Source organism: Sarcophilus harrisii, chromosome 2, assembly GCF_902635505.1.
Source record: "Sarcophilus harrisii chromosome 2, mSarHar1.11, whole genome shotgun sequence".
In the NCBI taxonomy this organism is placed as follows: domain Eukaryota; kingdom Metazoa; phylum Chordata; class Mammalia; order Dasyuromorphia; family Dasyuridae; genus Sarcophilus; species Sarcophilus harrisii.
This window is the reverse complement of record NC_045427.1, coordinates 415,222,532-415,246,102: the sequence shown is the minus strand read 5'-3', so window position 1 is coordinate 415,246,102 and position 23,571 is coordinate 415,222,532. Positions and strand designations below refer to the sequence as shown.

The window sequence follows — 23,571 nt, the reverse complement described above, 5'->3', positions numbered from 1 at the left end:
GATTGTTTTCTTATGGAATAATCATTTTGACACTATTCCTCATGGTGGCATGAGAACAGAACTTTGTAAAACATTAATATGCCATAGAAACCAGAAACTATGATTTAGAGTATTGTCTTAGATCACTTCACATTATATAGCTGAAGAAATTGTGGCACAGAGTGTGACTTGACTAGGTTCACACAGTTCATCAATGTCTGAGATGGAATTGAAACTCAAGTCTCCTGCTCTCGTTTGCTAGTATGCCATCATACCTAGATTGAAGTTCTTTAACTCTGCCTCTTAGAATCTGCATTGGAGTCTCAGTTCATGTACTGCATCCTATAAGAAACATTTCCTTCTTTTCTGTTCTCTCTCCCTCCCTCTCTCCCTCTTCTTCTCCTTCCCTCCTTTCCTCCCTCTTTCTTTTCTCTCTCCCTCCTTCCTTCCTCTCCTCCTCCTCCTCCTCTTCCTCATCCCTCCTCCTTCTCCTCCTCGTCCCTACTCCTCCTCCTCCTCGTCCCTACTCCTCATCTTCCTCGTCCTCCTCCTCCTCGTCCTCATCCTCATCCTCCTCGTCCTTCTCCTCCTCCTTTTTCTCCTCCTCCTCCTCCTTCTCCTCCTTCTTCTCCTTCTCCTCCTTCTTCTTCTCCTCCTTCCCCTTCTTCTTCTTCTTTTTTGTCCTCCTCTTCTTCCTCCTTCTTTTCCTCCTCCTCCTCCTTCTTCTTCTCCTTCTCCTTTTCTTCATCCTTTGTTTCTCCCACTTTCCTAGCTCTCCCCCTCCCTCTCCTCTTCTCCTTCCCCCCTTTTCTTCCTCACTGACCCATCTCCTTCAAAAGGCCTAGTAATTACTTATTTATGCACATTTTTGCATATGTGCCAATAGAATGCAGTTTCACTGAGGTGAAGGGCCATTTTGTTTTTGTCTTTGTTGCCCAGTTAGTATCCAATACAGTGATTGTCATAGCAAAGGCACTTATAAGTACGTGTTTAGTTGAATTAATGCCCTCTGACTACAAAACACTTTCCACACAAAGTCAGTTCTAAACAACTGGAAAAATATCAAGTGCTCTTGAATAAGTTGAGTGAATATAATAAAGATGACAGTACTATCTAAACTAATCTATTTATTTAGTGCTTTACCAATCACACTCCCAAGAAACTATTTTACTGACCTAGAAAAAAATAACAAAATTCATCTGGAAGAACAAAAGGTCAAGAATTTCAAGGGAACTAACGAAAAAAATCAAATAAAGGTGTCCTAGCTATATCAGATCTAAAACTATGTTATAAAACAGTAGTCATCAAAACCATTTGGTACTGGCTAAGAAATAGACCAGTTCATTAGTGGAATAGGTTAGGTTCAAAGGACAACATAATCAATAACTATAGCAATCTAATGTTTGACAAAACCAAAGACTCCAGCTTTTGGGGTAAGAATTCACTATTTGACTAAAATTGCTGGGAAAATTGGAAATTAGTATGGCAGAAACTAGGCCTTGACTCACACTTAATACCATATACCAAGATAAGGTCAAAATGGGCTCATGATCTAGATATAAAGAATGATTTTATAAATAAAACAGAAAAACATAGGATAGTTTACCTCTCAGATCTGTGGAGGAGGAAAGAATTTGTGACCAAAGAACTAGAGGTCATTATTGAACACAAAATAGAAAATTTTGATTATATTAAGTTAAAAAGTTTTTTTTTACAAATAAAACTAATGCAGATAAGGTTAGAAGGGAAGCAATTAACTGGGAAGATATTTTTACATTCAAATGTTCTGATAAAGACCTCATTTCCAAAATATATAGAGATTGACTCAAATTTTTAAGAAATCAAGCCATTCTCCAGTTGATAAATGGTCAAAGGATATGAACAGAGAGTTTTCAGATGAAGAAATTGAAACTTTCTAGTCATATGAAAAGGTGCTCCAAATCACTATTGATCAGAGAAATGCAAGTTAAGACAACTCTGAGATACCATTATACATCTTTCAGATTGGATAAGATGACAGGAAAAGATAATGAAAAATGTTGGAGGAGGTGTGGGAAAACTGAGACACTGAAGCATTGTTGGTGGAACTGTGAACAAATCCAACCATTCTGGAGAGCAATTTGGAACTATACTCAAAAAGTGATCAAACTGTGCATACCCTTTGACCTAACAGTGTTACTACTAAGTTTATATCCCAAAGAGATCTTAAAGGAAGGAAAGGGACCCACATGTGCAAAAATGTGGCAGCCCTCTTTGTAGTGGCTAGAAACTGGAAAATGAATGGATGCCCATCGATTGGAGAATGGCATATACCATAAATTATGGTATACAAATGTTATGGAATATTATTGTTCTGTAAGAAATGACCAACAGGATGATTTTAGAGAGGCCTGGAGAGACTTACATGAATTGATGCTGAGTGAAATGAGCAGAACAAGGAGATCATTATACATGGGAAAAACAAGTCTATATGATCATCAGTTCTGATGGACGTGGCTTTCTTCAACAATGAGATGATTCAAACCAATTGCAATTGTTCAGTAATGAAAAGAGGCATCTATACACAAAGAGAGGACTATGGGAAATGAGTGTGGGCCACAGCATAGCATTTTCACTCTTTCTATTATTGTTTGCTTGCATTTTTGTTTTCCTTCTCAAGTTTTTTTTTCTTTCTAGATCCAATTTTCCTTGGCAGCAAATTAACTATATAAATTTGTATACATATATTGGATTTAACATATATTTTAACATTTAAAATGTATTGGATTACTTGCCATCTAGGGGAGGGGATGGGGGGAAAAGAGGGGAAAATTTGGAACAGAAGGTTTTGCAAGGGTCAGTGTTGAAAAATTACTCATGCATATGTTTTGTAAATAAAATACTATATAAAAATAAATAAAATAAAAAACTATATAAAAAAGAATTAATGCCCTCTAAGAGACTTTCAGCTCTCAGATTCCAGAATTTAATGAGAAATTAACTACTACCATTCTAAACACTTCAATTTCCTAAAATGATAAGATGACTTTATCACCTTCACTGGGAAGTATGGAAAAGGTGGATATGTTGATTATCAGGAAAGTGGGAAAGGTAATAGTAGGAATAGAAGATCCCAGTAGAGGTATTTGAAAGAGGAAAAATGAAGAATGAGAAGTCAATTCACCATCTAAGTCTAGGGTAGAGGAGGGTTGGGCTGGGTAATCATTGCTGAATATTTGCTTTCCTCTTAACCTTTCCAAATATGCAGACATCTACTGGACAACTGCCCTACTGTCAATCATGAGAATAGTAGTAACAAAACCGAACCAAACTGAAATAGGGAAATAAATCTTGGCAGTAGGCCACTGGGACCTTTAACTAAATTTCTTTCTGGAAGTCACCAAGATTAGTGAACGTGACATTCCTCAGCTCCTTAGGTGACACAATGAAAGTGTGGGGATGTGGTATCAGAGCGATGTGGCTTGGAACATAGACTATATTTTTCTAGGTCAAGAAGAAATATGAAGGGAAAAATGACTGATAAAGGGAAGGAAATGGTTTGGACAAGGCACTTTTCTGTGCTGGGTCTCAGTTTCTGTAAAGTAAGATTTAAATTAGATCATCTCTAAGGTCTTATCACCTCTGATCTATAAACCAGATTTGATTTAAGTAAGATATTTTCCTCTTTGGTGCTTCAGTTTCCTCATCTGAAATAAGAGGGGGATCAGAATAATCATTTCTAAGTTCCAATTTTGATAGGAATTTTTAATCTGGAAAATTAATTATTATTAGGGAAATAGAGAATGCTAGGATTTAGATTTTACAGGAATCTGTCAACTAGTTCAATTTCTCATTTTAGATGAGTAAATGGAGACATAAAATGACTTCTATAAGGTCCTGATTGCTTTCAGGTATCTGAAAGGCTGACATGGGAAAGAGATTGGAGTTTGCTCTACTTGGTCCAAGAGAACTGAACAAGAACAATGAGGGGAAGTCACAGGGGAGTTGGTTTTGTTTCATTAAAGGGATGAACTTGTTAAGGATAAGAATAGGTCAACACATTCCATAGTTTTTAATTTATTATTTTATGGCACTCTGCAATTTACAAAGTCCTGGATTATTTATAGTTCATAGGATTTTTGAGTTGAAGACACATCCAAAAAGTGCCTCATTTTTCTCATCTGAAAAATAGGTGGACTGTTTGATCATTTCTAGGACCATGTCATTTCTCCCAGTTTAATGTAAACTCTTTGAAGGCAATGGAGTTATTTCATTTTCATTCTTGTATTTCTAGCACCAAACTCACTGCTTGGTATCTAGTAGACACAATATTTTCTTGTTGAATTGAAGGCCATTTCCAGCTTTATATTCTATTTCATTACAGCTCTGACATATTTTGTTCTAAACTTTCTTTTTTCAGCTTTGACATTCCAGGTTCTATGGTCTATCATCCCATTCTGCTCTGATGTCTGCAATATTTCCCAGCAATATTGTTTCCTAAGTCCTTTTCTTTTCTTCTTTTCTGTGGAATATATGCATTACCATAGTTTTATCAAGTTTCAAAAGTTTCAAAAAACAAGTTAAAGAGAAATTTCACTACTGGAATATCACACACACACAGACACACAGACACACAGACACACACACACACACACACACAGACATAACATTTAGATTATCCTCTAGCCAAATTTCTAGAACTATGCTTCCCCTAAAATTAAAGTGAATTTTTGAGAGAGGTATAATGCACTTAATATAATAAGTAATAGTGTATCAGGAATAAAAGGAAAATTTTTATACTTAGGTTTGGAAAAGCAACACAACAAAATAGGATTGAGGAGATGTGAACAGACAATAGGACATGTAAAAAATACATGAGAATTGTATTTGGTCTCAAACTCAATGTAAATCATAGTATGATATGATAGCCAAAAAGTTTAAGTAATCTTAGATTCCATTTATAGAAAGAGAAGACAAAGAAGACAGAACCTTAATAATTTCTTCATTCAAAAGACTACATATAGAGAACTAACTCGAGTTAGGGCACCACATTTTAAGAAGAGGCGGTGATCAGCTGAAGCACATTCATGGAAGGGCAACCAGAAAAAATACTAGAGCCAGAGGAGGATCTCTCAAAGGAGCTTGAATGACAGAACCACAGAAACTCACATCAGGGAAGTGAAAGCTTTGGAGTGGAGTGATAATTCATAAATATCTTTAAACAGATGAAAGGGCTGTCATTAAGGAGTAATAGACTTGTTTTTCTTGACAATAGTGAGTAGAATTAAGAGTTGTCAGCTGAGGATGAGGAAAGGTAGATATCAGATTGCAAGAAGGAAAAGAACTTCAAAAAATTAGAATTATATCAAAGTAGAGTGGGCTGTACCAGATTAGTAGTGAATCTCTGATAATGGATATCTCAAGATGACTCCAAATCCAGAACTCCATTCATTTTCTCAACAAGTTCATAGGCTTATAAATTTAGAGTTTGAGGGGACTTCAGTGACCATCCAGTCCAATATTCTCATTATACAAATGAGAAAACTGAGAACTAAGGAAGTAAAATGAGTTGCCTTGGGATAAGGAAAATTTCATTGCTGCAGGAAAGAATGGAGATATAGGACTTTTCCTCCCAGTGTAGAAAAACTTCTGCCAATGGATATTAGCATCTTCTTAGCAAGAAAGAATCTTAGAGAGGTATATCAGGAACTAAGTAGATAAGTAACTTGTTCAGGGTCACACAGCCAATAAATACCAAGAGGTAGAATTTGAAATAAAGTCTTGTTGGCTTCGACAAGCTACCATTGGTCACCTAAGTAGTGAGTATCACCCTACTTCTGATATTAATACTTTTGACATCATTTAAGTTCCTCAGGTCTCAGTTTCCTCATTTGTAAAATAGGTATGATGATAGTAGTGTCTATCTCATAAGCACTATACAGTGCTCTAAATGCCATGTGAGATGATGTTTGTAAAGTACTTGCCAAAATAATGGCTAGCATTTGAAAGTGCCATCCATATCCAGAGAGAGAACTATAGAAATTGAAAATGGATCAAAGATAGTATTTTCACCTTTTTTGTATGCTTGCTTGTTTTTTTTTTCCTTTCTCATGATTTTTCCCCCTTTTGACCTGATGCTTCTTGCACAGCATGACAAATGTAGAAATATGTTTAGAAGAACTGCACATATTTAACCTATATTGGATTGCTTGCTATCTTGGGGAGAGGAAGGAGAGGACAGGGTGAAAAATTTGGAGCACAAGGTTTTGCAAAAGTGAATGGTTGCATGTGTTTGGAAAAATAAAATATTATTAAAAATTTTTTAAAATGTAAAAAAAACCCACCCCAATATTGTCTAATTGTATCATTACAACAACTCTGAAACATAGATAATATTGTTATTCTTATTATACATAGGAGGAAAATGAGGCAGGTCAAAATAAAATGACTTGCCCTGGGTTATGCAGCTATTAAGTGTCACTGTATAAGTGGAAGCTATATTCATTATTATTAGATGTTATAAATGGATTTCCTGTTCAGGGAAGAGGCATTTCCAGAATCCAAAGACTCTGCTACCTCTGACATTCTAGGATTCTAGGACAAATCATAAATTTAGAGTTGAATATTGATCATATTGCCTCACATTTTACACATGAGGAAACTGAGATCTGGGCAAATTAAATGAGTTAATTCTTCTCTCTTCCAGGTTCTCCTATTTCTATCAAGGGCACTACTATTCTTCTAGTCTTTCAAATTTATAACCTCAGCATCCCCTTGATGCCTTACTTCCTCATCCCTAATATCCAATCAATTAACAAATCTGGCTTTTTCAAATTTGTAAATCTCTTTCATATCTCCATCTATATTCACACAGCTACCATGCTAGTTCAGGCCCTTATTAGCTCTCACCTAAATTATTATAACAGCCTCTCAGTTGGTCTCTTGATCTCAAGTGTCTCTCTTCTAATATTTACTACACACTCTTAGCCAAAGAGATTTTCTTGATGATCTAGTCAATAGGCAGGTGAACGATGTAGTGGATAAGTCAAGTTCTGAACCTGGAGACTGGAAGGTCTGAATTCAAATCTTGTCTCAGACACTTACTAGCTGTATAACTCTAAGTAATTTAATTCACTAATATTTGCCTCATTTTCCTCATGTGAACAAAGGAGAACAATAATAATATCTACTTCCCAGGGTTGTTGTGAGGATAAATGAGATAATATTTATATGGATATTAGTTATCATGATCATTATCGTCATCATCATCATTTTTAATCACAGATTTGGCCTGGTTATTCCTTTCTTCAAACAATTCCAAAAGCTTCTTATTGCTTTTGGGACAAAATATAAGTTTTTGGTTTTTAAAGTTCATTGAAACCTGGCCCTAATCTACCTTTTTAGCATCATTGGGCATTATTTTCCCTTCCAAACTCTCTGTTCTATTCAGACTGAGTTTATTATCTCCATTCCTTTCACAGGATATTGTTTCATCACTATGCCTTTCTACAGGTCATCCCTGTAGCCATAATTCATGTCTTCCTCTTCTTATAGATTCCCTTTCTTCCTTAAAATGAAGTTCAAGCACCATTTTTCTGCATAAAATCTTTCTTGATTTTCCAATTACTAGTTCCCTCCCTCCCAAAATATATATTTAATTGCCTGGTATATATTTATTTTGATATTCTTTATATTTATACTATATACATTTATGTACATATTTGTTGGCTTTCCCATTGGAATAAAATCCCTTTAATTTCAGCCATCATACTTGTATCCTTAACACTTAGTGCAGAGGCTGAAACATGATAGATGAATATACAAACTTGTTGATGATGGATTGCCTAAGGCTACACAATGACTAAACGAAGAGTGAAACCTGAGTCCTCTTGCCCTAAATCAATGCTCTTTTCAAAAGTATACCACACTTGACAAGAAGATGGCCTTTAGTGGAATTATAACAGCTGCTACCCAAATTGTATCTGTAGGAGTATGTTTGAATATCCATCTTTGTTCCTCCAGAGGAGGCCCTTGTGTAGCAAAATCATTAAGGAAGATTTTCCATTCCCACGGGAACGTGAGGGAAAGAGGAAGGAGTCTTGGTCTGTTTGCTAGAGAAATATGACCCGTGTATCATTCCTGAAAGGTCAAGGGTTCTTGGAGTTGTTGAAAGGGGACTCTATGCCTATATATATATATATGTGTGTGTGTGTTGTTCACTCAGCAGTTCAGGTTTGCCAAGTTCAATACATTGATTGGGATTTTCTTCCAAAGTTTAAGAATTTCAGAAGTCACTGCCAGAGATAGCAGTCATGAAGCTGGGCCATATCTTTCTGTTTGTAACTTTTGCCATCTGCAGTTACTCTGGTAAGTTGTTTGAACAGAAGAAATTTCTGAAACATTTTGGGGACTGAAAAATAGCTGTTAAGAGATTGAATGGGACCTGGATGGGAATTCAGGAGACCTGGTTTTGGGTCCCAGTGCTACCATTAACTTACTGGATGACCACAGGCAAGTCTTTGGCCTTGTGTTCTTTTTTTCTGTCAAATGAGGGTTTGAGATATGATGAGCTCAGAGAGTCTGCTTCAGTTTCTTCATCCTTTATGGATAATAACATCAATATAAACAATATTTTAGAGTTGTTGTTATTGTTGTTTAATTGTTTTCAGGAGGTCTGACTCTTTGTGACACCCTTTTGGTGTTATCTTGGCAGAGATACTGGAGAGGTTCGCCATATCCTTCTTCAGCTCATTTTACAGATGAGGAAACTGAGGCAAACTGGGTTAAGAGACTTCCCCAGGGTCATAAAGATAGTAAGTGTCTGAGGCCAGATTTAGATTCAGATCTTCTTGACTCTGGGCCCAGTACTCTATCCACTGGGCCATCTAGCTGCCCCATTTTAGAGACAGAATGTGATTAATTAATATGAAATCGACAGGAATGTTATGAACTTCTAATGTTTTCTCAATGCGTTATGGTTTCCAAAACAATTTACATACTTATATCATTTCATCTTTAGAATATCCCTATATGTAAGGGAGTTCAAGAAAGTACTATTCTCATTTTGCAAATGGAACAACTGTCTTTGAGAGGAAAAGACACTTGTATAACATTCCACAGAATCACACATTTCAGTCTTGAAGTGACTTTAGAGGTCATCTAGTACAACCCTCCTATTTTTCCAAAGTGACAGCTAAAGTACAGATAGTGTGAGTGATCTGTACATGATCATAGAGGTAGTACATGGCAGAACTGGGATTTTAGCGTAGGTTCTCCATCTCCAAATGTCAAAAATGTCAAATGTCAAAGCTGAAATCCAGCTTTAGGTCTTTGGAAAACAGATAAGCCTCTTCTATTGCAAGCAAATTGAAAGTCTTATCTAGTGAATTGAGCATGAAGGTCCACAGTATGATCTGGTACAAAGAGTGTCTTAATCTTGAGTTGTGTCTTAATCTGAACTTCTCACTTGTCAGGTGGTCTGGAAATATTCTGCTAGTTCTACATTTTATTTTATTTTAGGAGGTGAGGTATTTCCCACTCACTTTCTGTTTCCACCTTTACTGTTGGGTACACTTTGAACATCCAGATTTGGGGGGGTATAGGATTTATTTATCAAGGTTATTTCCTACTCTTTATGATCTTATATTATCTTTGTTCCTATTTCTACTTTTTAGTTTCACTGCTAAACTTTCTAATCTTAATGAGAGCAGCATCTTAAAAGCTAGACATGACAAAAAGCAAAGGAATAATGTTTTTTTTTTCCAGGAGGGAAAAAATTATGTTATGGGGTGATTCATGACTGGTACATAGTGGTGGATAGGGAGGGAATTGACAACTTAAAGATGTTGTATTTTTCCATCTAGAGATGGGAATTTTTGCCTGGGAACTCAAATGCTCTGTGGTCCACACATTTTTCTACAGCTACAGCATTCTTCATTGGTAATCCCATCAACAATATTCTGCCCCTGGACACCATCTTCACCATTATTGATCCACTGAAAATGGTCTTGAAAACACTGGGCATCTCTGTGGAGCACTTGGTTGAAGGACTGAAGAAATGTGTGGATGAGCTGGGTCCTGAGGCTTCTGAAGCTGTTAAAAAATTGCTGGTAAATAATCTTTGGGTTCTCTTGCAATTCAACTTTTCACTGTGCTCACTAGTCATTACCTCATTTGTAACTATGATACTATTGGTATATAGGTATGACCAAGTCACTTTATTTTATTTAATTTTTTGCCAAAAGATAAGTTTATTTAGGATACAGACAAAATGAAGATAAAAATAGGTACCAGGAGTGGTAAATATGAAATAGATTTGAAACAGCAATAAGATTACCAAGGAAAGGGGTTTGGAAGAATTCATTAAAAGAATATGCCATGAAGCATATAGATGGCGCAGTAGATAGAGCACCAGTCCTGAAGTCAGGACAACCTGAGTTTAAATCAGGTCTCAGACACTTAACACGTCATAGCTGTGTGACTTGGGCAATTCACTTAACCCCAATTGCCTCAGGGGGAAAAAAGGCAGCTAGGTGGTGCAGGGAATAGAGTATCAGCCCTGAAGTCAGGAGGACCTGAGTTCAAATGTGATCTTAGACACTTAACCCTTCCTAGCTGTGTGACCCTGGGCAAGTCACTTAACCCCACTGCCTCAGCCAAAAAAAAAAAAAGTAAAATAAAATTGTATTTATGCATGCCATTAACTTTCAGGTTAAATCCATAGAGAAATTTAGTTGACTAACCAGATTTAGCTACAGTAAAGAGAAAGATGCCATTAAAAAGAAGATGCTATGAGTAGGGAGAGAGAGAATACTTCATAAAAGGCTTAGCCCTGAAAAGTCCTTTTCCTGAAAAGGACTTGTTAGTCACTTTAGAGAAGTTGCAATCATTGCAGTGTAACTCTACAGCCTTTGGACAACCGTACAATTTCTATACAATCATTGCATGGGATGAATATATACTTATTATCTTCTGATACAATTAATCCTGTCATTGTATAGTCTTTGTATAGTAACAATATAGAAATTGCATAGTAATTGAACAACCCTACTATACAACCTCTAAACTACTGTTGGAAAGTCATTGAATCATTGTCAAAGGATTGTACGGTTACCACATTCACTATATCACAATTTTATAATTGTACATAACAGTGATAGAATTGTCCAGTGACTTTATGTTGTATAGTTGTTATTGCATAATTATGTATAGTTATTGTTCAGATATTTTAGAACAATTGTACAGTTAACTGAAGTCTTTCTGTAGTCACATATACTGATTGGACAGATATTAGCAATCATTGTCTAGTAACCATACAATGATTGTATAGTTATTATACAATTACTTTATGATCCTTGTACCTTTATTGTAGTTACTATGCATTTACATGATTATTATTGTAAGATACCATGGAGCCAACTTTCAATTATTAGTTCTTCAATTTGTTACTAATTACTCTAAATTATTACATAGTATTTATTTTAGTATATTACCAAGTATGTATGTTGATGTATATTGTTACTACAATATTTTAAACAGGGAAGCAGGGCACTTGAGGTAGAACCCTGACCTATTAGTCACATCTCTCATACTTAATAAGTTGAAGTTTGCTCATAATGGGAAAAATTGGGTTTGCTGACATTTCTTTACTCCTGGGTTTCTGAGCTTTTCTCCCTTACTTGAAGGCTCCATATAAGATAACCTTAGTTAAAACTCAAGAAACCCTTCTTAAGTGCATATTGTGTATGATACTCTGTGCCACAGTGTAGCAGTCATAGTATAAAATAGCAAAATGATATCATCGATATTTAGAGTGCATTGAGTGGAAAAAGTCATGGAATGAAAGTCAATGAATTATGTGGCTCTGCGTTCAACTTCTGTCACTAATTAGATATGGTGGTGCATTTCCTGTCTCTGAATCTGTTCATTACTCATTATGATGGAACTAACTACTAGTGTTCTGTCTCTCTGAGAAGGCTGTTGGGAAGATCTCAGGAGGGCATGAGAAGGGAAAATAATTTGCAATGGGAAGATTTATTTGGCAATTAATTTGTACCGATGAATTGAGAACTAGACTTGGAGTCAGGAAGGACCTGAATTTGAATTCTACCTAAATCACTTATTACCTGTGTGATCTTGCACAAGTCACTTGACCTTTCTGTCTCAGTTCTCGTCTATTAAATAAAGATAAAAATATCACATCTCACAGAATTATTATGAGGATCAAGTGAGACAATAAATTATGTACTTTGTAATTTTTAAGGTATTATATGCATGCTAGATCTTATTACTATAACAATTATATTAAATGCTTGCTATTGCTTTTAGTACTTCCATCAGAACAGTACTAATTGCCAGCTTCTAAGCCTTAAGGGAAAATGATTCTCTGGCCAGTCACCCCAGTCCCTTTTGCTTCACTCCACATTATCTCAGGCAATTTTTTTCATCATGATTATTCTACCTTTCAGGAGGCTTTGTCCCACCTGGTATGATTTCAGGATGATGAACAGAACAAGTAATGGAATACTTCAGGATCTTCCCTTATCTTTCTCTTATTGTTTTTCTGTTTTATCTTTTACCTGACTCCAGAAATCCTGAACTATATCAATAAAGCACTTAGATAAAATTTTCCTTGTTATGTCTTCTATTTCTGGGGAATGGGAGGAAAATGGTTAGGGGAAGGGCTACTCTCAGAATTATAAAGGAATTATTTATCAGAATCATAGAATGTTTTAGTTGGAAGGGACCTTAGAATATAGTTCATAAAACATTAGAGGTAGAAATGGACTTTGAACATAGAGCATGGAATGACAGAACTTGAAGACACCTTAGAATGTAGAATGGAAGAACTAGAAGAGCCCTTAGGACACAGATCTTAGAATATAGAGTAATAGAGTTGGGAGGACCTTCAAAAACAAGAGTATACAGTGACTTGGGGTGTATGGGCTGGACAACAAGCAAGTCTGATGTGAAGACTGCTGAGCCTTTTTCAAGGCTTTTTATTCACTCTTGGTATCCACCAGCCTCTAACTCTCACTTTTGGCTCCAAGAAGCTGTATCAGGTACAATGGCTACCCCCTGGTAAAACTGCCTTGGCAAACATGCTAAAACCAGGTTGAGGATAACGAAAAAGCCTCAGACCCATTAGTGAGTTAGGGGAATATCTACCCTAAGTATGTGAAGACTTCCCCTGATGGAATGGGCAGATGAAAACAGTTTTTTCCAATTATCATGAAAGTGGTTGAAGCAGGCCTTATGGAATACTTAGAGCTTCTTCAGACATCAAAGACACCAAGGTCACCCACTGTATCCTGGGCTACTACTAGTGATCTTGACTTTTGTCTTTTCACTAGACTTTAATGACTCTGGAAGAAAAAGTGAGGCTGAATACTTTGTGCAATTCTGCCTCACTTGAATCCAATTCACATGTGATTTAAGACATTACCCCCATGATGTTATTGGGTCCTCTTTGAAAATGAGGAGCAGACAAAAACAACAACAATATAGTGCCTGAATAGGAAGGAGCTTTTGAACATGAACCACAATATGTTAGACCTAAAATTAGCCTTATATCATAGATCATAGTTTAAAAATAAGATTTGTCCTCCCATCAAATTAATGACAAAAGGTCCAAATTCCCATTCTAAGACCGTTCTTTATCAATTTGAAAAGGGTCACAGGACATTAGGTCATGTGTATTGGAAATACCTTGTAACTAATGGAAAAAATCAGAAATATACTTCTATGTATAAAATAGCAAGATAGCTCTAAATAAAACATTTTAGCACCTGATCAGCTGAGCAATGGTTTACTTGAGCAGTGAAGGAGGCTGGTGAGATGGTTGCCTTTAGGAAGAGGGGAGAGCAGGAGCTCCTCTTCCTCCCTATTGACCAGGTAATGAACTTGTTTTCAAAAGTGAGGAAAATTTTGAATGTTTACTAAATCTAGTAACAAGGATCCTGGAGTAAGAATGAGTTGTGGCAGCATCTGCAGTTGAAAATAAGAGACACCCTGAGAACAAATTAAACAAACGAAGCAAAGGAAACTTCAAAATTCTAGAAAAGCATTGACTGTGAGAGTCCAACAGAAGTCTAACACTAGCTTCATGAGAACTCTATGAAGTGAGCAAAAATCTCTCAGCAATCAGCAACTTTGAATTTAGACTTTGCATACATATGATCTTTCAGCCTGTGTCCACTGTCTCCTTATTTAATCAAAGGAATAATGTACTCTCAATTTAGGGGAATATTTCTGTGACGACTGTATTTGCTATACTTGCTTACTAAAATACTAAATATTTACCAAATTTTTCTGGCTGATAAGCAATAGAGGGTACAGTTATGGAATCTTCTAAGCAACAGTATTGGAAATCTTAGCATCTCCTTTAGAGATGCCTCTAGAATCCTGAGAAGATAACCTAGGTAGCTATCCTCTGGGCATCTGGTCTGGTAATGTGAGTACAATTTGGGAAGTAGTATTAAAGAGGGTGCTATCAACATATATTGGAAGGGATTTTGAAAGAGAACACTAGAATTTAAATGATAAAATTTTAAAGTAGAAAGATATTTTAAATCCAGACCTTGTTGCTATTGTTTAGCTGTTTTCCATCATGTATGATTTGCTGTGACCTCATTTAGGTTTTTCTTGGCAAAGATACTGGAGTGGTTTGCTGTTTCTTTCTCCAGTTCATTTTACAGATGAGGAAATTGAGGCAAACAGGGTTAAGTGATGAGCTTTTGTCCACATAGCTAGTAAATGTTCGAGATCAAATATGAACTCAGGTATTCCTGCCTCCAGATATAGAGCCATTCGTTGAGTCTGATTTTGAATATAAGCTATTAAATAAGATAATAAATTTTAAAAAGAGAGAAAATCTGAGATCTCTGCATGGTACGAGATGAAGACAGGAAAGGATACTCAAACATTTAATAATGATTTTGATAGCACAAGTTGGAACTGAAATGGTCCAGGCTTTTTGCTGTCTGTTGTCAAGAAATCGAGTTACTGAGACATATCCCCTTCCCTTGAAACAGATTTTAGTATGGTTCAGTGATGATATTTCCGACTAAGAGCATCAGCATCCCTATAGAAACATCATGACACAGGAATGACATGCATCTAAATTCTTGGACTTTATTTTGTGTTCAGAGGGCTCTGAATTGGAAGAGGCACCAATTGTACATAGCCTTCCCAGGTGATCCAAAGGACTGAAACTGATGATTTTCTAGGCACCGACAATAGGTCTGGCATCTGGAGTGAACAGCTAGTGAAATTGGGGGATAAGAAAGACCTAGTTTTGGCATGGGAGCTTGAGATAAAGCTCCAGAAGAAAAAATAAGAGTGATTTTCCAGAAGCATTGAAGAGGAAGAGAGAGAGAGAGAGAGAGAGAGAGAGAGAGAGAGAGAGAGAGAGATCATCTCTGAATTCCATATCCCCATGTTTTTCAAGTGATCGTTATATATATATATAATATGGTCCCCAAACCCCATATCAGCCTCTTCTATTGAAGAATCCCAGAGCATTACACTATTTTTATTTAAATCAATTCAATATAGTGCTGTTCATTATTAAAGTATTTTGCCTATAACTAAATAATGATCTATAGATATCATCTGATCAAAACAGAGAACAGTGGGATTATAATAGCAATATCCCCAGCATAAGATTGAAGTATCCTTGTTGTCTGACAAATCACACAGTTGATTTGTTCCTTTAAGATTCTGCAGATCTTCACTGAAACTGCTCTTTTACCATGTCTTCCCCATTCAACATTTATGCCATTGATTTTTTTGAGCCCAAGTTTAGAACTTTACATTTATCACTATTATTTTACCTTATTAGATTCAGAGAAAATCGCATGAAATAAGTGTTCGCCTTAGTGTCAGAATGTTTCAAATGCTTCTTTTATCACACAGTACCCATTGAGAACTTACCTTTAGGGCATCCAGGTAATTCTCATAACATTAAATATTGCAGCTAATTTCTGATTTTCACCACTAGAGGGAGATTCCATAGAGGAAGTTTCCATGCTGGAGGGTTTCTGAATAGATTAAAATGATTGATGCAGGCAAACAGTCTTCTACTGTCTCCCTCCTCTCTCCCCCTCCTAACTCTCCCCCCAAAACAAACAAACAAACAAAAACTACTAACTGATCCATACTTAGACATACAGAAATCTTTTTAAAAAATTATCTAAAATTATACAGATCTTTTTGTCTAGAATTCCAACTGTGTACCAAGCACTGGACCTTCTAAGAGATTTCTCCCAGGAATTAACTTTATATTAATTAATTATTATGCAAAATGACACTAGAAGAGATTCATCAAAATTGGTTTTGGAAAGATTTGGATACTCATGTCACCCATATAGAATTCTCTTCTCAGAGGCACTGAAGTATAAAGCCTCATACTTCTACTTATCGACCTTTGTATCTCAGTCTAAGAAAAGATATACTAAGGGATGGGGGAAGTGGAAAACATTACAAGGAAGTAGATTTTTGTTCTATTTAAGTTAAAGCTTCTTAAAGATTTTTTTCAGTCCTGATTAACTTTTTATGATCCTGTTTGGGGTTTTCTTGGCAAAGACTCTAGTGTGGTTTGCCATTTCTTTCTCCAACTAATTAATTTTACAGATGAGGAATTTGGGCAAATAGGGTTAAGTGACTTGCCTAAGTTTACATAGCTAGTTAGTGTCTAATGCCAAATCTGAATTTAGGTCTTCTGTGTCACCTAGAACTGCCCAAAGGAGGAAGTTACACTCTCTAGCATAAATAAGAGACTGAACAGAACCTTAGGCTTGGAGTCAGGAAGACCTGAATTCAAATGCTGCCTCTTACTATGATGTAATTGGGCAAGTAATTTAACCTTTATTAACCTGAATTTCCTCATCTGCAAAATGGGGACAATAACTGCACTTACCTTCCTGAGTTGTTTTGAAGATCAAATGAGATAATATTTATACAGCACTTAGTACAGTGCCTGGTACATAGTAGGTAGTTAATAAATGCTTGGTACTTTCTTCCTTCCTCTTTTCTTGTCACATTCACTCCATTTGATCCTGACATGGAAAGCAGGACTAGGAATTGTTTTTTCCTATATTTTACAGAATAGAAAATTGAGTCTTAGAGAGAAAAAAAAACATAGGCTTGCCCATGACATATAGTTTTAGTAGTTAAGAGTTATGATTTAAACCAGTTTCCCCAATGCCTAAACTAATGCTTTTGCCACTACACAAGAATTGTTTATGTGGGCTTGAAAGTTAGTTATTAAAAATCAGTCTTTAACTCACCAGCCAATTTCATGAAGTCATTGTTTACTTTTCTCCCAAATTCATATATCCACTTGAAAAGAAAGAATAAACACAAGAAATTATATACATTTGAAGAGATGTGAGAACACTAGCTAAGATGATTTCTAAACTTTATTTTCTGTTTCAAGAGCTCTTTTTCTCTTTCTGTTTGTGTTCTGTGTTCTAAAGGTTCTTTGTAGTTGCAGAAATGTTGTTCTGTCTTTAATGAGGCATATCAGGGACAATGTGGTGGAGTAGGAAAAAAACTGAATTTCACATCAGAGGGTCCGGGATTGAATATTAACTCTGAAGCTAAGTGCTTTGTGACCTTTGACATGTTATTTAACTTCCTCATGCATTTAATTAGGAGTTTTGATTAAATGGTTTCTTATAATTAAAAATAAATGTTCTAAGGAGCTTTGTCACTATGGCATTCTAAGTTCAATTTTATCTTGAACATTCCATATGCTACAGAATTTTCTGTTTTTAGCATTCAGTGTTCTAAGATGACTTCCTAGTGGGATTCTTTATATACTCTGTTTATATTTCTAAATAAATCATTTGGTGGGATTGTCTTCTTCTTTGTTAAAAGATATGATTGGGCTATAAAATTCTTGATGGAGAGGATTGGTCTCACTTTATTTCTTTACCAAGTAGAGGGACAGAGCTATTTTTTTCAAACCCCAAAGGGTTTTGCACACAAAATGTGCAAATAAATACTAAATAAACATCAATTGGTTGATTTCTTATTTTTTTAAAAAAGTCTTATTTTTATGAAGGCCCTTTAATTCCAAATATATCCTTCTCCCTCCTTTACTCAGAGAATAATTTCTTATAACAAATATATATTTATATATACACATTTCTTGTAACAAATATATGTAAGCATGTATACATATGCATATATATATGTGTTTACACACATATGTATTTATGTATAGATATGTGTGTATATGTGTGTATTATGAAAGAGTTGGATTCATAAGTCACCATTCTCAGAGGTATTGAATTGTATATTTACATATACATGTATATAAGCATGTATACACACATATGTACATATACTTATATATATGCATATATGCATGCCATGACATCACCTCCCTGATGTCACCATCCTCTTTGAGAAAAACAAAAACATGTAACACCAACATACAAACACATATATGCAATACAAATGTGTGTACATGAGAAAAACAGATTAGTAAAACTTTCTTTGAGAGCATATGTAATATTTCACACCCAGATTCCTCCATCTCTGCAGTGAAAGGAAACAGATGAATTTTATCAACTTTTCATTAGGGTTATTTAGTGATATAATTATTCAGTCAGTCTTTATGCTTAAGGACAAGGATTTGAAAGACACAAATGAGACAAGTTTCTGCCTTCAAAGAACTTATAACATATGGCAAAACATGTATCTAGGTATATACACAACATTTACATAGGAAATATTAGGTAACTTTTTCTTCTTTTCCTCTACATTGCTGTTGTCAATGTAGACATTTTTATTGTTGCTGTTGTTGTCCTACTTAAAACACTCTGTATCAGGTCATATGTTTTCCCAGGCCTCTCCTAATTTTTCCTATTTCTTATGGATTGATAATTTTTTTTTGCTTTCACATATCGTGTTTTTAGCAATTCCCCAGCGGAGAAGCAAACTCTTCTGTGTGTTTTTAATAATTTTTACAACCTGGCTACATTAATTCCACGTATACACTCTATGGTATGGCTAAATTGACCTTGTCTAGCATTCCATCTTTGTACAGGCTATCAATTACTCATGCCTGGTATGTAGTTGGTCCTCATCTCTGCCTCTTAAATTGAGTATCTTCTTTTCAAGTTCTGCTCATGTCATTCCCTCATTTGATCATTCCAGGTTCTAGTACCCTGCTTGCCAAATTACCTTATATTTACTTTGTATATATTTATGTATGTACACATTATATCTCCTAAGAAATGTAAGTTCTTTGAGAGCAGAAATTGTTGCATTTTCATCTGTGTATTTCTTTTTTTTAAAGTAGACTTTTATTTTATTTTATTTTTTTATTATTATAGTAACTTTTTATTGACAGAATCCATGCCAGGGTAATTTTTTTACAACATTATCCCTTGCACTCACTTCTGTTCTGATTTTTCCCTCCCACCCTCCACCCTCTCCCCTAGATGGCAAGCAGTCCTATATATGTTGAATATGTCCTAGTATATCCTAGATACAATGTATGTGTGCAGATCCAAACAGTTTTCTTGTTGCACAGGGAGAATTGGATTCAGAAGGTAGAAATAACCCGGGAAGAAAAACAAAAATGCAAACAGTTTACATTCATTTCCCAGTGTTTTTTCTTTGGGTGTAGCTGCTTCTGTCCATCATTGATCAATTGAAACTGAATTAGGTCTCTTTGTCAAAGAAATCCACTTCCATCCATCTGTGTATTTCTAATGCCTAGCACAATAGCTAGCATATAGTGGGCACTTAAATACTTGTTAATTGATTGATTTAGTTTTCTGTTTTTAACTGGTAACAAATAGTTTTGGTGATAGTTGCTTTGTCATACAATGTGAAATCTGGAAGTGCTACTTTAAAAAAATTCTTTAAATTCTAGATTTTTTACTTCTCCAAATGAATTTGGCTATTACTTTCTCTCTCTTTCTCTCTCTCTCTATAATATCCTTATGATAATTGGAGAAGCAAAGTATTCAATATGTTAATTAATTTAGGTAGCACATCATTTTTATTATATTGGTGTGGCTCAGCCCTAAATAATGTTCCTTCTGTTACCTAAATTAGTCTCTCTTTCTTGAAAAAGGGTGTTGTAACTATAGTTATATAAATCTTGAATGTGTCACATTGACTTCTATCTAATCTTTGCATTTTTTAAATTATAGCCTTTTATTTTCAAAATATATACATAGATAATTTTCTGAATGCAGATAATTGTCTTCACTACAAGACCATTGGAACTGGTCTGAATCAGCTCATTGTTAACAAGAACCGTGTCTATCAGAATCGATCATTGTATAATCTTGCTGTTGCCATGTATGCCATCTTCTGGTTTTGCTCATTTCATTTAATATCAATTCATCTAAGTCTCTCTAGACCTCTCTGAAATCATCCTGCCAATCATTTCTTATAGACCAATAACATTTTATAACATTCAAATACTATAACTTGTTCAGCCATTCTCCAATTGATGAACATCCACTTAGTTTCCAGTTTCTTGCCACAACAAAAAGGGTCGCCACAAATTTTTGCACATGTGGGTTGCTTTCCCCTCTTAATGATCTCTTTAGGATACAAGCCCAGTAGAGATACTGCTGGATCAAAGGGTATGCACAATTTGATAGCCCTTTAGGTGTAATTCCAAATTGCTCTCCACAATGGTTGAATCAAATCACAATTCTACTAACAATACATTGGTGTCCCTTCCAACATTGCTCATTATTTTTTCCTGTCATTTTAGCCAATCTGAGAAGTGTGTAGTGGTACCTCAGAGTTGTCTTAATTTGCATTTCTCTGATCAATAAGTAATCTTTGCATTTTAAAGGTTATTTTAAATAGAATTTCTCTTTTTAGTATCCCTTCTGCATTTAACTCTTGCTATATAAAAGAGCTAAAGTTTTTGAAAGTTTATTTTACACCTTTCTACTTCACTGAAGGAGTAATTATAATAATTCTTTGTTGACTCTCTAGAATTTTCTTAGAATACTTACATGCTATCTTTAAACAAGGATTATTTTGTCTTCTTTTCCCAATGTTTATTCCTTTAATTTCTTTTTCTAGTCTTATTGTTATCTAGTTACTAGCATTTGTAGAACTAATTCAAATAACAATTGACAGTCAGGACGTGTCTTGCATTGGAGTTAGCACCTGAACTCATTCTTAAACAGAAGCAAGAATTTCAAGAGGTACATATGAGGAAGAACATTCCAGGCATGACATAGAAGATAGACAGTATAAAGGTGTGGACTTAGAAGATTGTTTCCATTTCATCTCTAGTGCTGTCTGGAACATAGAAGGTATTTAATAAAAGTTTATTGTATTTAATTGAATTGGATATCATGTTTACTAATATATTTATTGGGAAAGCCTCAAGTGTTCCCCCCCCCCACCCCGCCATTGCCATTTGATTGATTCTTTTTTCCTCTTAGTTTTCCCATGATATACTCTATTTCCTAACCAAAATGGCCTACTTTCTATTTCTTGTATACAACATTCCAGTTTCTCCACACATTCACACAATCTTCCAGTGCCAGGATTGGAATGCTATCTTTCTTCATTGGTACCTTTTGAAATTCTTCATTCCATTTAAAGCTCAACTCAAATGCCATCTTGAATTTAAGATTGTTCCTAACTCTCCCTCTCTACTCCCACTTCTTAGCTCTCTCCCTAAATTACTTTACATTTATTTATGTATATGCATACATATATATATTAATATGCATTAACATATTAATATATATACAAATATGTGTACATGTATAAATAAGTATATGTAAATATATGTGCGTACACATATAAATATATAATATATGTATTTATGTGTGTACATATTATTTTCCCCTGGTAGAATACAAACTATTTGATGGAAAGGAATTGTTTTCATTTTATCCCTAGTGTCTAGAATTACATTTGCTTTATAGTAGATACATAATAAATGTGTTTTCTATTGAATTGCATTCCATATATTTCTCATTGTATAGGAAGTCGGGAAACCTTGAGTCTAGTCTTGACTCTGCCACTAATTTGCCTTGTTCTCCTCTATACACTATTATCCATATAAAGGTTATGATCATGTATAATAATAAAAGAGTAAATACTGAAATTCCCATGTAGATCTCAAAGCAGAAATCTATCTGCTTCTCCTAAGCCTCACTTGACATTAACCTTGGTTCTTATGGAATCCACAAGGAAAAATACACATTTGCATTTTCAAACCACTCCTTGCCAAATTTCCTACAAAGTGCAAATAGAAACCTAAAGAGATGTCTTTCTGGTTTTATCACTTACGAGCTCTTGAACATTGTATTGAGAATATAGTCCACTACAGAGTCAAGAATTCCCATGCCCAGAAATGAAAATATTTCTGTGACTTCTTTGTCTTCATTTTGATCAGAGTTGGAACTGTTGTCACCTGGAACCCAAAATGTTTTCTCAGTCATTTTGCTCCATAAAATAGCAACAATATTAGACTGAACTTGATTTGTTTTCTCTGCAGAGAGTTTCTGTAGACATTTTTGTCTCTGTCAGAATATCAGAACTAGATGGGCACTTAGTATATTAGACTAGAAAATAGCTATTGTCTTAACTGAAAGCTATGTTACAGCATGTCATAGATTGTCAGACATAGAAGGAACCTTAAAACATAGTTCATAGAATTATAGAACAAAAAAGAATCTTAGAACATGAAATTTCAGAACATAGAATATAGGCTATCCTAGCTGGAAGAAAACAGAGAATATTAGAATAGGAAGGAATGTAAAACATGCAAAGTTAGTCAATAGAACACAGAATATCACAGCTGAAAGTGATTTTAGAACACAGAACATGACATTGTCAATTCAATCCAATAAGCATTTTATTAAGTACCTTTTATGTGTAAGGCCTTGTGCTAGATTCTGGCAATACAAAACTAAAAACAAGGAGGATGTAACATGGGTCAAACTCTGTATTTTCTGCTTTTGAGGAATTTGTATTTTATTAGATGCTTAATTAAGAAGAGACTTTAGAGGGGCAGCTAGGTGGCCCAGTGGATAGAGCACCAGCCTTGAAGTCAGGAGGACCTGAGTTCAATTTTGATCTCAGACATTTAACACTTTCTAGCTGTGGGACCCTGGGCAAGTCACTTAACCCCAATTGCCTCAAGGAAAAAAAAGAGCACTAGAATACAAGTCATAGGAAGTTAAAACATAAAAACTGATGAAACATAGACCACAGAATACTTCCAACTATTGGTGGCATGGTATAATCAAAGAGTTTGACTTCGGTTTGGGACCTTGCCACTTACTACCGAGGAGACAATTTCTTTGGGACTTGGATTCCTCTTTTTTAAAGAAAGATTAGCTAATCTATAAGGTCCCTTACAACTCTAAATCTATAAGGAAATAATTCTATGGAATCATTTTTAGACTACAAAATATATATTCATAGAGTTGGAAAGTTCTTTAGAAGATCTAGAGGGCAACTAGGTGGTGCCATGGATAGAGTACAGGCCCAGAGTCAGGAAGACTCATTATCCTGAGTTCAAATCTGGTCTGAGACATTTACTAATTGTGTGACCATGAGCACTTTGTTTGCCTTAATTGACTCTGTAGAATGAGCTGGAGA

At 35.2% G+C, this 23,571-nt stretch overlaps 1 protein-coding gene and 1 long non-coding RNA gene across 2 annotated transcripts; one reads left to right on the top strand and one right to left on the bottom strand.

The window, feature by feature from the left end:
• Nucleotides 1-8,155: 8,155 nt before the first annotated feature.
• Nucleotides 8,156-12,667, top strand: SCGB3A2 (secretoglobin family 3A member 2). The gene is made up of 3 exons (XM_003756856.4): nt 8,156-8,325; nt 9,880-10,067; nt 12,426-12,667. The coding sequence occupies exons 1-3, from the start codon at nt 8,271-8,273 to the stop codon at nt 12,447-12,449; spliced, it is 267 nt and encodes an 88-aa protein (XP_003756904.3). The 5' UTR covers nt 8,156-8,270; the 3' UTR covers nt 12,450-12,667.
• A 4,281-nt stretch (nt 12,668-16,948) lies between these two features.
• Nucleotides 16,949-22,386, bottom strand: LOC116421147. The gene is made up of 3 exons (XR_004231453.1): nt 22,255-22,386; nt 17,247-17,298; nt 16,949-17,050 (listed from the first exon to the last, which is right to left on the bottom strand). It is a non-coding gene; the product is annotated as an uncharacterized LOC116421147 (long non-coding RNA).
• Between the last annotated feature and the right edge of the window lie 1,185 nt (nt 22,387-23,571).

What these genes read in the sequence shown, in the direction of transcription:
- SCGB3A2 (XM_003756856.4), top strand. Translation starts at nt 8,271, where the DNA reads ATGAAGCTGGGCCATATCTTTCTGTTTGTAACTTTTGCCATCTGCAGT. An exon ending in TGCCATCTGCAGTTACTCTG is followed by an intron (nt 8,326 to 9,879) that starts GTAAGTTGTTTG and finishes ATTTTTCTACAG; the next exon opens with CTACAGCATTCTTCATTGGT. An exon ending in AAGCTGTTAAAAAATTGCTG is followed by an intron (nt 10,068 to 12,425) that starts GTAAATAATCTT and finishes TCTACCTTTCAG; the next exon opens with GAGGCTTTGTCCCACCTGGT.